Source organism: Mandrillus leucophaeus, unplaced genomic scaffold, assembly GCF_000951045.1.
Source record: "Mandrillus leucophaeus isolate KB7577 unplaced genomic scaffold, Mleu.le_1.0 Scaffold158, whole genome shotgun sequence".
Taxonomy (NCBI): Eukaryota; Metazoa; Chordata; class Mammalia; order Primates; family Cercopithecidae; genus Mandrillus; species Mandrillus leucophaeus.
The window spans coordinates 2,002,902-2,018,156 of NW_012101565.1; the positions used below are offsets into that span (position 1 = coordinate 2,002,902).

Below are 15,255 nucleotides of genomic sequence, written 5' to 3' on the forward strand. Positions count from 1 at the left end.
GAGGCGCGCTTCCCACGGCTCCGAGGCCCCCTCTCTCAGGCCCTCGGCGTCTCCCCGCTCCCACGTGGCCGCTGGGTCCCGTTCCACTGTCCCTGCGGTTAGGACTGCGAGGGGGCGGGGCAGAGGCCTTGACACGCATCTTACCCGCCCCCTTCCCGAAGAGATGGAAGGGGCTCCTGGCACCGTTCCTTTTTTTTCTTGGAATGTCAGCAGAGCTTGTGTTTGGCGATAAGCTAGCCTTGACAGTCTGGCTATTAATAGCACGCATGGACGGCCCACTCGTGCCCCAGCCCAGCTGTGTGACCCCAGGGTGCTTCATGGGATGGGGAGGTGGCCTTCAGTGCAGCTCCTTTCAGGTGACAGAGTCTTCCCACGTGCAGGTCACTCAGTCCCTCCCCAACCCCAGCGATTGGACAGGTTGGTTTAGCCCCTGGTTAGGAGCTGCTCATGGCCAGTGAGCAGGGCTGGGTCCAGTCTACGTTTGAGGGCTGGCTGGGGCTGAGAGGGTCACACACCCTGGGAGAAGGACGGCGTGTGTAGTCGCCAGACCCACTTACCCCGCCCAGACTCCCAATCTGTCTCTTCCTAACTTTGGGGACAGTTATGTGCCTCAGTTTCCCCTCCTGTTGGGCACAGGGCTGTTGGGTTCCCCAGGCTCTGGTCATCCGTTCGTGGTTTTTAGTTTTTGGCGTCATTCTGAGACTCAGCAGTTGCTTCTCACTGCTGTGGACGAGCCTGTCTGTGGGACCTGCATCTTCCTCATCTGCAGGTGCTGGAAAACCAGACACGATTGAACATGCACGTGGTTCTGTGGCCAAAGCACGCCCTTTGGTTGTGAACTTCGTGATACCTGTGTGACTGTTACCACTCAGACACTTGCTGCTCTCAAGGTAGTCAGCTGTGGTCTAAAGCCACTCTGGAAAGGGCGTTGTTTCTGTGTGTGCAGACCGACTGCACTCTCACTGTAGGAAGCCTGAGAGGTGGGGGCCGAGGGCACCTGTTTCGTCTTGTCTAAACTGCGAGGCTTTGGAAGTGAGGGGAGCTGCAGGGATAAGTGTCACCAGGGACGGCTCAAGAGTGTGGGGGGAAGGCCCTGAGAATTCACCGTCTAAAAGACTGCTTATCTTCTGGCAGCTTAGAGGTCATGTTCTGGGTGAGGTTGGGGCTGTGTGTCACGTGAGAATTGCCCTGGATGGGGCTCTGGGAAGTCTTTCTGGGAGGTGTGGCTGCAGGCTTGCCGCCCCACCCATAACCTCTCTGGACCTTGGGGAGCTCTCCTGTGTGATGGAATTTCAGAGAGGATGGTCTGGGTGTGCTGGGCACCCCACATTCAAAGGAGCCAGGCTGTTGCACAGCCTCATGGGCCCTACTTGGGTTGTGTCCAGGACCAGCCTGAGGCAGGGGCTGCTGCCATCTCTTGCCTGTGACCTGCTGCCTGTTGGCATGTGGGGTTCTGTTCAGTCCTGTGCTTCACAGCTGTTGGTCTCATTCGGCAGGCATTCATTGAGTGCCTGCTTGTTCAGAGATGGTGAGAGGTGGCCCTGCTCACAGTCTATTGGGGAGACAGATTCTGTAAGTTAATAGTCACGCTGGCGTGTGATGAGGGCAGTGGCAGGATAGGACCACGGTGAGCAAGATGGAGCTGGGCGTGGGCATGAGTGAGGCTGCTGGTGGACCAGGGTAGGGTGATGGTGGCCCGGGGTCTACTGGAGGGATCTCTGTCCTGGATGAGAATAGGGGTGAGAGACGCAGCTGGAGCCCCTTCTGCAGTGTTGGTTCCTGAGGAGAGAGCAGAAAACTGTTGTTGGAGATAGCGATCAGATAGCCATGACTTTCCCAGCCTCACCTACTCAGTGGAGCCCGTTGAAACGCAAGCAGCTTGCGTTGTTGGTAACAGATGTGGTGGGTGGTGGTGGGGATGCCCACCTGGAGGTAGCTCCCTTGCAGCCACTTATGAGCTGCTGTTCGGAGTCTCTCCACAGTCCCTGGGAACGGCTGCCTGATCGCGGGGCCTCTGGCCGTGCACACGCTGGCACCAGAGGTGGCCAGTGTCAGGAGGTGCAGGTTGAGTAGGCAGCAGGTAGATGACCCACCTACAAGTCGCTGCCCGGCTGCCTCGGGTTTTCCTTGTGAATCAGCACTTGCTGGGTGTGACCTCGCCAAGCAGAGGTTTCTGTCAGCCCGTCTTCTAGGGAGAGGAGGTCGTGGACTTTTCCTTTGGCTTTTGTGTTGTTTGGAGTCCTTGAAATTTTCTCCAGGGCTCTGAGCTCTGGCCAGAAACCAGCTGGCAAGTCAGTTCCTTACTAGGTCCAGTGTTGAGGACCATGTTAGCGTCTGCGCCGGGGGGCATGACTGGCTATGCACTGTCCTTTTCCCCCAAAGCCTGACTTTTTAGAAGAGCTCTCAGTTGGAGAATTTGGGGTTGAGGGAGTTGTAAGACCTCATCATAGGTCAAGTGTGATCAGGAGACCAAGGTTTCTGGTGAGAGCTGTATTTTCTTTCTTTCTTTCTCTCTCTCTCTCTCTCTTTCTTTCTTTCTTTCTTTCTTTCTTTCTTTCTTTCTTTCTCTCTTTCTTTTTTCTTTTTAATTATACTTTAAGTTCTATGTGGTGTTTTCATAGACACAAAAATAAAGCAGCACGATGTGTCAAGAGACTTGTGGTGGGGCTTCTTTGTTTATGTATGTATTTTTCTAAATGGAGTCCTGCTCTGTCGCCCAGGCTGGAGTGCAGTGTCTCGATCTTGGCTCACTGCAACCTCCGCCTACCAAGTCCAAGCGATTCTCCTGTCTCAGCCTCCCAAGTACCTGGGATTACAGGTATGCGCCATCACACCTGGCTACTTTTTTTGTATTTTTAGTAGAGACGGAGTTTCGCCATGTTGGCCAGGATGGTCTCGATCTCCTGACCTTATGATCCACCCTCCTCGGCCTCCCAGAGTGCTGGGATTACAGGCATAAGCCACCGCGCCCGGCCCTGAGGGCTTTTTCACGTGTGTCCTGCTAGCTGTGGCATGTCTTCCCCTCCTCCAAGTAGAAGCTGTACAGGGTCCCTGTCTGTGGAGTCTCAGTAAGTTGTAAGTTTCTTCATTTGCTGTCAGAACAGTGACCTACAAGGCCACTCCTCCCGTCCGGGCGTCCACCTTCAAGGTTGGCATCTGCTGTCTGATTCCGTGGCTGGGCACTGTTGCCGCTTCCTTCTGAGATGAGGACTGCTTTCCTCTGGCCACTGGTCAGTGGTCTCAGCAGCAGGAAATAGCAAATGACAGGTCAGGGTGCTGCCAAGAGAGTGCAGGGGCAGGGACGGGGTAGGTCCCAGATGAGCCGGACGGTGACGCCATCTCTTCCTGCAGAAACTGAGGGGACATTCAAAGACGGGGTGTTTGGTGAACTGTCAGCATCCGAGGCCTCAGCCCTGGTTAAGCTGCGTTAGCCTTCTCTCCTGTGCTACTGTGACTCTCAGCCTTCCTCCTAGGAGGTAGGATAGTGTTTCCATTCCGGAGTCAAACCTGGGGGCCTGGCGTCCTGGCGTGAGCCAGTGCTGACAGTCTTTGCTGACTAACTGGGTGATGTGGCTTTGCTTTGTGTCCCCACCCAAAGCTCACCGAGTCGTGATTCCCAGTGTTGAAGGAAGGGCTCGTTGGGAGGTGACCTGATCATGGGGGCAGATCCCCCTTGCTGTTCTCGTGATAGTGAGTTCTCAGATCTGATGAGTTAACAGTGTGTGTGACACTTTCCCCTTTGCCCTCTCGCTGGCCCTCTCTCTGTCTCTCTTTCTCCGCTCCCCCACTGCTTCACCCATACTGTGCTTGCTTCCCATTTGCCTTCTGCCATGTTTCTTGAGACCTCTCAGTGGTGCTTCCTGGACAGCCTGTGCAACTATGAGTCAGTTAAACCCAGGCGGGGCACGGTGGCTCATGCCTGTAATCCCAGCACTTTGGGAGGCTGAGGAGGGCAGATCACTTGAGGTCAGGAGTTCTAGACCAGCCTGGCCAACATGGTGAAACCCCGTCTCTACTAAAATGTAAAAAGTAGCTGGATGTGGTGGTGCATGCTTGTAGTCCCAGCTACTCAGAAGGCTGGGGCAAGAGAATCACTTGAACTCGGGAGGCGGAGATTGTAGTGAGCCGAGATCATGCCATTGCACTCCAGCCTGGGAGACGGAGTGAGACTCCATCTTAAAAAAAATAAACAAACCTCTTTTCTTCATAAATTACCCAGTCTTGGGTAGTTCTCTTTTTTTTGAGATGGAGTTTCTCTCTGTTGCCCAGACTGGAGTGCAGTGGCGCAATCTCGGCTTACTGCAAACTCCACCTCCCAGGTTCAAGCAGTTCTCCTGCCTCAGCCTCCCGAGTAGCTGGGATTATACACATGCGCCATCATGCCCAGCCAATTTTGTATTTTTAGTAGAGATGGGTTTTTACCACGTCGATCAGGCTGGTCTCGAACTCCTGGCCTCAGATGATCCACCCGCCTCGGCCTCCGAAAGTGCTGGGATTAAAGGCGTGAGCCACTGCGCCCGGCCTGGGTAGTTCTTTAGAGCAGTGTGAGAATGGACTCATACATTAGATTTAGGGTTAGGCTGACTCAGACTCCTGTAAGCACTGGTAGTGGTTGAGGGCAGGGGCGTGTCCTGGCCTCATTCGACCCCACACAATTTCCTCTCTTTGCAGTTGCAGCTTTGCCATTTCCACTCTGCTCTGCTGCACAGCAGGCAGAAGCCCTGGCCGTCCCCTGCTGCATTCTTCAGGAGAAACGTCAGGGTCCTTCCTCCAAGGTAATGAGTCCTCCACAGGCATGTGCCTCTCACCCAGGCCAGCAGGGATGGTGTCTGTGTGCATGCAGAGGTGGCGGTCGAGGGCCTGAGGCTGGTCCTTCTCCTGTACTCCCAACCGAGACAAGATATGTTTGCTCCTCAGTGCGGTGTGCTGGGACTAGAGACCCCCAGGTCCTGACCCATGGGACCATGCCCGGGGTGGGCACGCCCTGACCACAGCGTTTAGAGCGGACAGCTAGCAAATCAGGAAGGGTGCACATGGAGCGCCCGCTCAGAAGAGCAAACCGGGTCATTCAGAGCCTGGAGGAGGGCGGGGCGACTGTAGGCGGGGGTCACACAAGAGGAGGAGCAGCAAGAAGAGATGTAGAGGGAGGGTTCTGAGCAGAAGGAAAGGCCAGACAAGGTCGTGAGGCCAGCAAGTCTGGACCACAGTGGGCAGATGGGCGGTGGCAAGGCAGGAAGACTGTGGAGGGTAGACGCGGCCAGGCAGGGCAGGCAGGGTGAGCTGCCCGAGTGCCACTGGCTCGGTGAACCTGGCAGGGGTCTCCTTCTTCCGAGAGCTCTGCAGTAGGAGAACCTGTGTCCCTGGGACAGATGTGGCTGGATGCAGAAAAAGATGAGTGTTCAGGCACCTGCGGCCGGGTGTAGAAACAGATGGGTGCTCAGGTGCCTGCCGCACTCAGCATCATGGGTTTCCTGCTGCATTTAGCATACATGGAGCTCCTACTGTGTTCAGCATGCGTAGAGCTCCTGCTGTATCAGGCTGCTGCTATATTTGGCAAGTATTGGGCTCCTGCTGTATTCAGCGAGTATTGGGCTCCTGCTGTATACAGCATGTGTGGGGATTCTACTATGTTCAGCGTGGGCGAAGCTTTGTTCCTTGCTCTGTACTGCCACGTGACTCTGCACGTGCTGACCTCACATCTTCTCTGTCTCTGCTGTGCTGATGACCATCCAGTCGAACCCTGCGAGGTGGACAGTGGCTGTGATTCTTCACAGCGTAGGTGGCCCTGGTCCATGAGGAGCACAGACCTGCTATTGAGTTGTTTCCTTTACCTGAGGAGCCGTTTCCATGTCCCACGGCCCCGTTGGCTGGGTCTCCGGACAGACCCAAATGAGACCTGCCCCTTACGGCCATCTGGTGCCAGGCTTTGGTGCAGGGGTATCTGGTGCAGGGGCTCAGGGACGGGGACACTGATACAGTGGTGTTCTCTGCTGACCACACTGTGAGAATGGCTGTGCACACAGGAGTGAGAGGTGGTGCTCGGGGAGGCGGGGGGCAGAGGTCAGAGCCAGCTGAATGTGGGGGTGGCGCCTGCAGGCTGTGTTGTCTCCCCTCAGGTTCTCGAGCCCCACACCCCTGTGGAGGAAGGTGCTCTCCACCGCAGTCGTTGGGGCGCCCCTGCTCCTTGGAGCCCGCTATGTCACGGCAGAGGCGCGGGAGAAGAGGAGGATGCGGCTCGTGGTGGATGGCATGGGGCGCTTTGGCAGGTAGGAGGGCCCAGCAGCGGGGGGCGGGGGGTGCGGCGTGGCGGGCGGGGGGTGCGCTGTGCAGGAGTGCCTGCTCCAGATGCCCTCACAGGCATGGGGGTGCGGCTGGGAGGGCTGCAGGGCTTTGCTGAGGATTCTACAGATGGCTTTCAGGCACCCTTCCCTACATGGGAAGGCACTGGCTGAAGGGACAGTGAGCCCTGCCGGGCCTGTGGGGCGGGGCGTGGACCAGGGTCCTCCACACTGGATGCAGCCGCCACAGGCCCTTCCCCAGATCAGCCTTGGCCTGAGTGGGGAGGGGCTCCAGCCCTGGGCCCGGGCCTTCTCCCTCAGGCTTCTAGGCTGGCAGAGAAGCAGCTGCCCTGCCTTCCTTCTCTTCTCACCCCATTCCAAGGTTTGGGCCTGGGAGAGGAGGCTGCCTCTGTCTCTGCCCCTGAAGATGGGCAAAATTGGGTTTTTGCTGTCAGGGCCCTTTCTTCCTCCTTTACCTTACAGTGCAGAACTCAGGGGGAGGGTGGGGACACATTCTGTTGGAACCCTTGGGCGGGCATTCCTGCTTTTGGTCAGATCTCAGAATTCCTGCAGCCACAAAGCCCTGCCTAGCCTGAGCCTCGCGGAGCCAGCTCTCGGCTTTGAGAGAAACCTGTTAGCCCAAAGCCCCTTTGAATGGAGTGGCAGAGCAGGAAGGAGGCAGGGAGGGTATGGTCCTGTTCTGCCTGCCTCTGAGCATCTGCCAGGCCTAGGTCAGTTTCTCAGCAAGTGCCTTGGCTTCTGGTGCCTTCAGGGACTTCACCAGAAACTTCACAGAAATTTCCTCCAGCAGTGAGTGGAAGCTTGCAGATAGCCGGACACTGCAACCTCCATATCCTAGGTTCAAGCGGTTCTCATGCCTTGGCCTCCCGAGTAGCAGGGACTACAGGCGTGCGCCACCACGCCCGGCTAATTTTTTGTATTTTTAGTAGAGATGGGGTTTTGCCATGATGCCCAGGCTGGTCTCGAACTCCTGAGTTCAGGTGGTCTGTTTGCCTCAGCCTCCCAAAAGGGTGGGATTACAGGTATGAGCTACCATACCTGGCCTAAATTTAACTTATTTTTTTTATTTGTAATTTTTTATTTAACTTACTATTTTTTTATTTTTTGAGACGGAGTTTTGCTCTTGCTGCCCAGGCTGGAGTGCAGTGGTGTAATATCGGCTCACTGCAACGTCCACTTCCCGGGTTCAAGCAATTCTCCTGCCTCAGTCTCCCGAGTAGCTGGGATTACAGGTGCCCACCACTATGCCCGGCTAATTTTTGTATTTTCAGTAGCGATAGGGTCTCACCATGTTGGCCAGGCTAGTCTTGAACTGGGATCACCTCAAGTGATCCACCCGCCTCGGACTCCTGAAGTGCTGGGATTACGGGCGTGAGCCACCGCATGGGCCCTGCCTGGAGTTTTTATTGGGGTACTAATACTTGGGCGGGATTGATTGAAAATCTCCAGTTTCTCAGAAAATCCCAGGAACTCAGTTTCCAGCCCCAGCCCTCCCACTCCCATCCCCATAGGGCCCAAAGTGGCGGGTCTTCGCCCTGAGTCCCTCCTTAGCATAAACCTCAGGGCCACCATGGAAAACAGAGGCACTCCTTATCACTCAGGAAGTTCTGAGGACTAAGAAGGGACAAAGGTCCGACCTCTCTTTGGGTACATTGTACATGATTGGACACCTTTGACGATTACAGGCTTGTAATTATTATACAACAAGACTCCCTGGGCCAAATGCAGGGGCCCAGTGTGGCAGCTGTCCGATTTGTAAATAAAGCTTTATGGGAACACAGCCCTGCCCATGTGCTCATGCATGGCCACAGTGCCTAAAATATTCCCCATCTCATCTTTTACAGAAACATTTCACTGCTTCCTGTTTTCTCAATGCGAGTTTGTCTAATGTTCGCTCGTGTTCATACTCAGTCATCCGTTTGGGCAGGAATCACACAGGGGTGACACTGCTTTGCTTCTGTCCTGCCGGGGGCACACGATTTCAGTTTCCCCTTTTGATTCCCTTGTAATTAGCCATATGGAGGCAATTGAGATGATGCGTCTGTTCTCACTGCTCCTCCATCCTGCAGTTTGTTTGTTTCTTTCTTTCTTTATTGAGACGGAGTCTTGCTCTGTCGCTCAGGCTGGAGTACAGTGGTGACATCTCGACTCACTGCAGCCTCTGCCTCCTGGGTTCAAGCAATTCTCCCAGCCCCAGTCTCCCAAGTATCTTGGATTACAGACACCTGCCACCACGCCCGGCTAATTTTTTAATTTTTAGTAGAGACGGGGTTTCTCCATGTTGGCCAAGCTGGTCTTGAACTCCCGACCTCAAGTGATCCATCTGTCTCAGCCTCCCAAAGTGCTGGGATTATAGGCGTGAGCCACCGCACCCGGCCTCCTTCCAGCATTTAGTACTCACTGATACTTTTTTTTTTTGAGACGGAGTTTCACTCTTGTTGCTCAGGCTGGAGTGCAATGGTGCGATCTCGGCTCACCGCAACCTCTGCCTCCCAGATTCAAGGGATTCTCCTGCCTCAGCCTCCTGAGTAGCTGGGGATTACAGGCACGCTCTACCACACCTGGCTAATTTTGTATTTTTTAGTAGACGCGGGTTTCTCTATGTTGGTCAGGCTGGTCTTGAACTCCTGACCTCAAGTGATCCGCCCACCTCAGCCTCCCAAAGTGCTGGGATTATAGGTGCGAGCCACCACACCCGGCCTCCAACATTTTATTGTGAAAAACTTCAAACATACAGCAATGTTGAAAATGCTCTGTGTTGGCCAGGCGCGGTGACTCAAGCCTGTAATCCCAGCACTTTGGGAGGCCGAGACGGGCGGATCACGAGGTCAGGAGATTGAGACCATCCTGGCTAACACGGTGAAACCGTGTCTCTACTAAGAAAGAAAATACCAAAAAAACTAGCCGGGCGCGGTGGCGGGCGCCTGTAGTCCCAGCTATTGGGGAGGCTGAGGCAGGAGAATGGCGTAAACCTGGGAGGCGGAGCTTGCAGTGAGCCGAGATCCGGCCACTGCACTCCAGCCTGGGCAACAGAGCGAGACTCCGTCTCCAAAAAAAAAAAAAAAAAGAAAAAGAAAATGTTCTGTGAGGCAATGCTGGGTGCAGTGGCTTACGCCTGTAATCCCAGCACTTTGGGAGGATGAGGCGGGTGGATCACCAGGTCAGGAGATCGAGACCATCCTGATGAACACAGTTAAACCCCGTCTCTACTAAAAATACAAAAAATTAGCCGGGTGTGGTGGTGGGCACCTGTAGTCCCAGCTACTTGGAAGGCTGAGGCCGAAGAATGGTGTGAGCACGGGGGCAGAATTTGTAGGAGCCGAGATCGCACCACTGCACTCCAGCCTGGGCGACAGAGCGAGATTCCATCTTAAGAAAAAAAAAAAAATTAAATCCCTTCTCCCCCAAGCACAAGTCTATGGGACTTTTTCACATCTTTAACTTTTGTTACAAAAGTGTTGTGTTTACTATAACAAATTTTAATAGTAGAAAAGTTAGAAATGTAGAAAGCTCCCCTTAGACCCGCACCAAGGGTAAAAGCTCTCCAAGAATTTTATCAACGCATATTGGCTCACGTGTCAGCCCACATGTTCCGCTAAGTGTACAAATGTGACCTAAAATGAGATGCACCTGCCCTGCCCTTGGGGCGTCTCCCTCTGCAGTCCACAGCTTCACATGGCCTCTTAAGTACCTCACGGGTAAAAGGATTTGAACCTTTTATTATTATTATTATTATTATTAACTTTTTTTGAGACAGTCTCGCTCTGTTGCGCAGGCTGGAGTGCAGTGGCACAATCTTGGCTCACTGCAACTTACACCTCCTGGGTTCAAGTGATTCTCTCGCCTCAGCCTCCCGAGTAGCTGGGATTACAGGCGTGTGCCACCACATCCTGCTAATTTTTGTAGTTTTAGTAGAGACAGGGTTTTGCCACACTGGCCAGCCTGGTCTCAAATTCCTGACCGCAGCTGATCTGCCCACCTTGGCCTCCCAAAGTGCTGGGATTACAGGAGTGAGCCACTGCGTTTGGCCACTGCAACTGCAATCTCTGCCTTCCAAGTTCAAGCGATGCTTGTGCCTCAGCCCCTTCCAGGTAGCTGGGACTACAGGCGTGCACCACCACACCCAGCTAATATTTATATTTTTAGTAGAGACGGGGTTTCACCGTGTTGACCTCAGGTGATCCACCCGCCTTGGCCTTCCAAAGTGCTGGGATTACCAGTGTCAGCCACTGTGCCCGACCTAACCATTTTTGATATAACTTTTCTTGACTCTGTGTCAAAACTGCTTGCTGTATCAACAGACTCAGCTCTAGGTGATAGAAATCGTTGTGTTGGCTCACATGCACACAGGCATTGATTGTGGAACGCAGGGTGCTGCTGGGCTCTTGTGCTCGTGCACACAGGTAGGGGTAGATGGGGCAGCTTGTCAGGACAGGCAGGCTGGTTTGCAGAAAGGGCAGCTGGGCTTGGCCTCTCCCTGTGCCTTCTCGGGCAAACGCCATGGAACGTCTGCTGGTGGCTCCATCACCTGTTCATTTCTTCAGTGTTTTTGAGGCAGCTCGGTGCCAGCCACAGAAACGAGGTGGCTGGCGGCCCTGCCTTCCCCGTCAGTCACTGACCATTGCAAGCAAGTCCTGTGCCTGCCACAAGCAGTTAGGTTTCTCTCACACGCCTGGGTCTCGACGAGGGTCTTGGGGTCTAAAGCTGATGCGCTCTGGTCCAAAGCCAGCACGGCCCACCGAGTAGCCTTTGAGTCCCAGAGCACATTTAGAAACCCTGGCCCAATTCGGCCCGGCGCGGTGGCTCACGCCTGTAATCGCAACACTTCGGGAGGCCAAGGCAGGTGGATCACTTGAAGTCAGGAGTTCGAGACCAGCCTGACCAACAAGGAGAACCCCATCTCTATTGAAAATACAAAATTAGCTGGGCATGGTGACACATGCCTGTAGTCCCAGCTAGTTGAGAGGCTGAGGCAGGAGAATCGCTTGAACCTGGGAGACGGAGGTTGTGGTGAGCTGAGATCGTGCCACTGCACTCCAGCCTAGGCAACGAGCAAAACTCCATCTCAAAAAGAAACCCTGGCCTGCCAGCACTTTGGGAGGCCGAGGCGGGCAGATCACGAGGGCAGGAGATCGAGACCATCCTGGTGAACACGGTGAAACCCTGTCTGTACTAAAAATACAAAAATTAGCTGGGCAAGGTGGCGGGCGCCTGTAGTCCCAGCTACTCTGGAGGCTGACGCAGGAGAATGGCAGGAACCTGGCAGGCAGAGCTTGCAGTGAGCCGAGATCGTGCCACTGCACTCCAGCCTGGGCGACAGAGCGAGACTCCATCTCAAAAAAAAAAGAGAAAGAAACCCTGGCCCAACCCAACCAACAAACTCCAGGTGCTCTGCTCTTTATGGGGGCCCAGAATGGGGCCTGAGTGGGGGGGTCTCCCTGGAGTGATGGGGGACACAGAGCCCACCTGGGCAGGCAGAGCTGCGCATCAGGAATGACCGTGGGCCCTGTCCCAGGCACGTACGTGAGCTTCGCAGAACGCAGGGACAGGCCTCTGGTCATGGCCAGCCTTCGAGAAGCCACTCTGACCTCAGCCTCTCCCTGTGCACCTGTGTGTGGTCTGCTCGCTGCCTGGCACCTCATTCCAGGGCTGCCCAGCTGGTCCCCAGAGTTCCCCCAGGGCCCCCACCCTGATGTCCTCCTAACTGGGGCTAGGCCTGGGGACACCCCTCCACCCCAGCATCCCATCCTCTTGCCTAAATCTCCCCCAGGAGCCCAGTACCTGCTCAACAGACGCCCAGGATGTCCCCCACTTCCTGCCTTAACTGGGCTTTCTTCCCTGCAGACCTTGCCTCCCCAGGCCTTGGAGACCCACCTTCCTGGTGTCCTCCTCTCTTCCTAGCGGACCTCAGTCTGCAGCTGACCTTGACCCTCCTGTGACCTCTGCTGCCTCAGCCCTGCCCCCTTGCTGCCATCCTTTCCCTTCACAGACAGCCTTGGAACCCCATCTCTCCAGGGGACACCACCATCCATACTGTCCCCTACCCCATCTCACCCTTGAGGGTGGCAGGGAGTGAGGGTGGCATGGACACAGGCTGCCCATTCTGCAGATCTTTTTTTGAGTCTCGCTCTGTTGCCAGGCTGGAGTGCAGTGGTGCGATTTCAGCTCACCGCAACCTCCACTTCCTGGCTTCAAGTGATTTTCCTGCCTCAGCCTCCCGAGTAGCTGGCACTACAGGCACGCATCACCACGCCCAGCTAATTTTTGTTATTTTTAGTAGAGACGGGGTTTCACCATGTTGGTCAGGATGGTCTCAATCTCTTGACTTTGTGATCTGCCGGCCTTGGCCTCCCAAAGTGCTGGAATTACAGGTGTGAGCCACCACGCCCAGCCTCTTTTTTTTTGAGACCGAGTTTCGCTCTTGTTGCCCAAGCTGGAGTTCAGTGGTGTGATCTTGGCTCACTGCAACCTCCACCTCCCAAGTTCAAGCGACTGCTGCCTCGGCCTCCCGAGTAGCTGGGATTACAAGTGTGCGCCGCTACACCCGGCTAATTTTTTGTGTTTTCAGTAGAAACGGGGTTTTACCATCTTAGGCTGGTCTTGAACTCCTGACCTCTGGTGATCTGCTCACCTCTGCCTCCCAAAGTGCTGGGATTACAGGCGTGAGCCACCACGCCCAGCCTCTTTTTTTTGAGACCGAATTTCGCTCTTGTTGCCCAAGTTGGAGTGCAATGGCGCGATCTTGGCTCACTGCAACCTCCACCTCCCAGGTTCAAGCGACTCTCCTGCCTCAGCCTCCCGAGTAGCCGGAATTACAGGTGTGAGCCACCACGCCCAGCCTCTTCTTTTTTTTTTTTTTTTGAGACCGAGTTTCACTCTTGTTGCCCAAGCTGGAGTGCAGTGGTGCGATCTTGGCTCACTGCAACCTCCACCTCCCAGGTTCAAGCGACTCCTGCCTTGGCCTCCTGAGTAGCTGGGATTACAGGTGTGTGCCGCTACACCCGGCTAATTTTTAGTATTTTTAGTAGAAACGGGGTTTCACCATGTTAACCAGGCTGGTCTTGAACTCCTGGCCTCTGGTGATCCGCTCACCTTGGCCTCCCAAAGTGCTGGGATTACAGGCGTGAGCCATTGCACCCGACTGCAGATCTTTTTTGGACGGAGCCTTGCTCTGTTGCCCAGTCTGGGGTATAGTGGTGCAATTTCGGCTTACTGCAACCTCCGCCTCCTGGGCTCACACGATCCTCCTGCCTCAGCCTGCTGAGGAGCTGGGACCACAGGTGTGCACCACCATGCCTGCCTAATTTTTTGTATTTTTGGTAGAGACGGGGTTTCAACATCTTGCCCAGGCCAGACTCGAACTCCTGAGCTCAATCCTCCCACCACAGCCTCCCAGTGTGTTGGGATAATAGACATGAGCCACCGCACCTGGCCCTGTTCTACTGATCTTGAGCTGAGACTGACCTGCAGGGCCACAGGACACTTCATGAGCTCAGCAGTCACCCCTGTGCTCACACGGGCCTGTGGGGCTATAGGCTGGACCCTGGCTTCGCCTCACCCTGGGGACATGAAGGGCTGGCCAGAGTGAGGCTAGACCATGAGGGCTTTGACAAGAGGACCAAGCACTGGGGCCCTGAGCCTGTCCCCCTGGAGACTGAGGCCACCCCTACCCACAGGTCTCTGAAGGTCGGCCTGCAGATCTCCCTGGACTACTGGTGGTGCACCAATGTTGTCCTTCGAGGGGTGGAAGAGGTTTGTCCCGGTGCCCTGGGCACATGGTGGTGGGCATGAGGTGGTGGGCCGGGTGGGACTGAGGAGGCAGCCACCTGTCCCCATGTGTTCTCTCCATGCCTGTGGTCAGAACAGCCCGGGCTACTTGGAGGTGATGTCTGCGTGTCACCAGAGGGCGGCTGATGCCCTGGTGGCAGGGGCCATCAGCAACGGGGGCCTCTACGTGAAGCTGGGCCAGGGGCTGTGCTCCTTCAACCACCTGCTTCCCCCCGAGTACACCCAGACCCTGCGTGTGCTGGAGGACAGGGCCCTCAAGCGGGGCTTCCAGGAGGTGAGTGCTACGCTGAGGCAGAGGGAGGTGGGGGCTCCAGCAGTGGCCCCAGGCTGCTCTGAGCACCTGTCCTTCCAGGTGGACGAGTTGTTTCTTGAGGATTTCCAGGCCCTGCCCCATGAGCTCTTCCAGGAGTTTGACTACCAGCCAATTGCTGCTGCCAGCCTGGCACAGGTGCACAGAGCCAAGCTGCACGATGGCACCAGCGTGGCTGTGAAGGTATGTGGGGACCACCTTGTTCAGCAGTGGACTCGGAGTGCACAGGGGACCCCATGTCCTCACCATGCCCTCGCCTAGTGCAGGTGCAGTACATCGACCTGCGGGACCGCTTTGACGGGGACATCCACACCCTGGAGCTCCTGCTGCGGCTCATTGAGGTCATGCACCCCAGCTTTGGCTTCAGCTGGGTCCTCCAGGTACTGCCCCACCCCTTCCTTGGCCAGCAGGAGCAAGCACGTAGGCAGAGCTGGTCCTCAACCACCATCTGGCCCCCAGGACCTGAAGGGGACCCTGGCCCAGGAGCTGGACTTCGAGAATGAGGGCCGCAACGCGGAGCGCTGTGCGCAGGAGCTGGCGCACTTCCCCTACATCGTGGTGCCCCGCGTGCACTGGGACAAGTCCAGCAAGGTGGGCTGGGCCAGGCCCTTGGGGTGGGCACAGCGCCGGGCCTGCTGAGCCCAGCCTCTTGCTCTCCCCAGCGCGTGCTCACCGCCGACTTCTGCGCCGGCTGCAAGGTCAACGATGTGGAGGCCATCAGGAGCCAGGGACTGGCGGTGAAGGACGTGAGTGCGAGCGCGGGGGAGCTGGCGCACTTCCCCTACATCGTGGTGCCCCGCGTGCACTGGGACAAGTCCAGCAAGGTGGGCTGGGCCAGGCCCTTGGGGTGGGCACAGC

General features: G+C 55.9%; 1 protein-coding gene across 1 annotated transcript in view; it reads left to right on the forward strand.

The window, feature by feature from the left end:
• The window catches only part of ADCK5 (aarF domain containing kinase 5), a 17,436-nt gene that overhangs the window by 775 nt on the left and 1,406 nt on the right, over nt 1–15,255 (forward strand). Inside the window, exons 2-9 of the mRNA XM_011975699.1 lie at nt 4,672–4,775; nt 6,117–6,266; nt 13,976–14,051; nt 14,161–14,361; nt 14,440–14,580; nt 14,664–14,777; nt 14,857–14,988; nt 15,060–15,143. Coding sequence (XP_011831089.1) covers nt 4,672–4,775; nt 6,117–6,266; nt 13,976–14,051; nt 14,161–14,361; nt 14,440–14,580; nt 14,664–14,777; nt 14,857–14,988; nt 15,060–15,143 — 1,002 coding nt within the window. The remainder of the gene's footprint in view (nt 1–4,671; nt 4,776–6,116; nt 6,267–13,975; nt 14,052–14,160; nt 14,362–14,439; nt 14,581–14,663; nt 14,778–14,856; nt 14,989–15,059; nt 15,144–15,255) is intronic.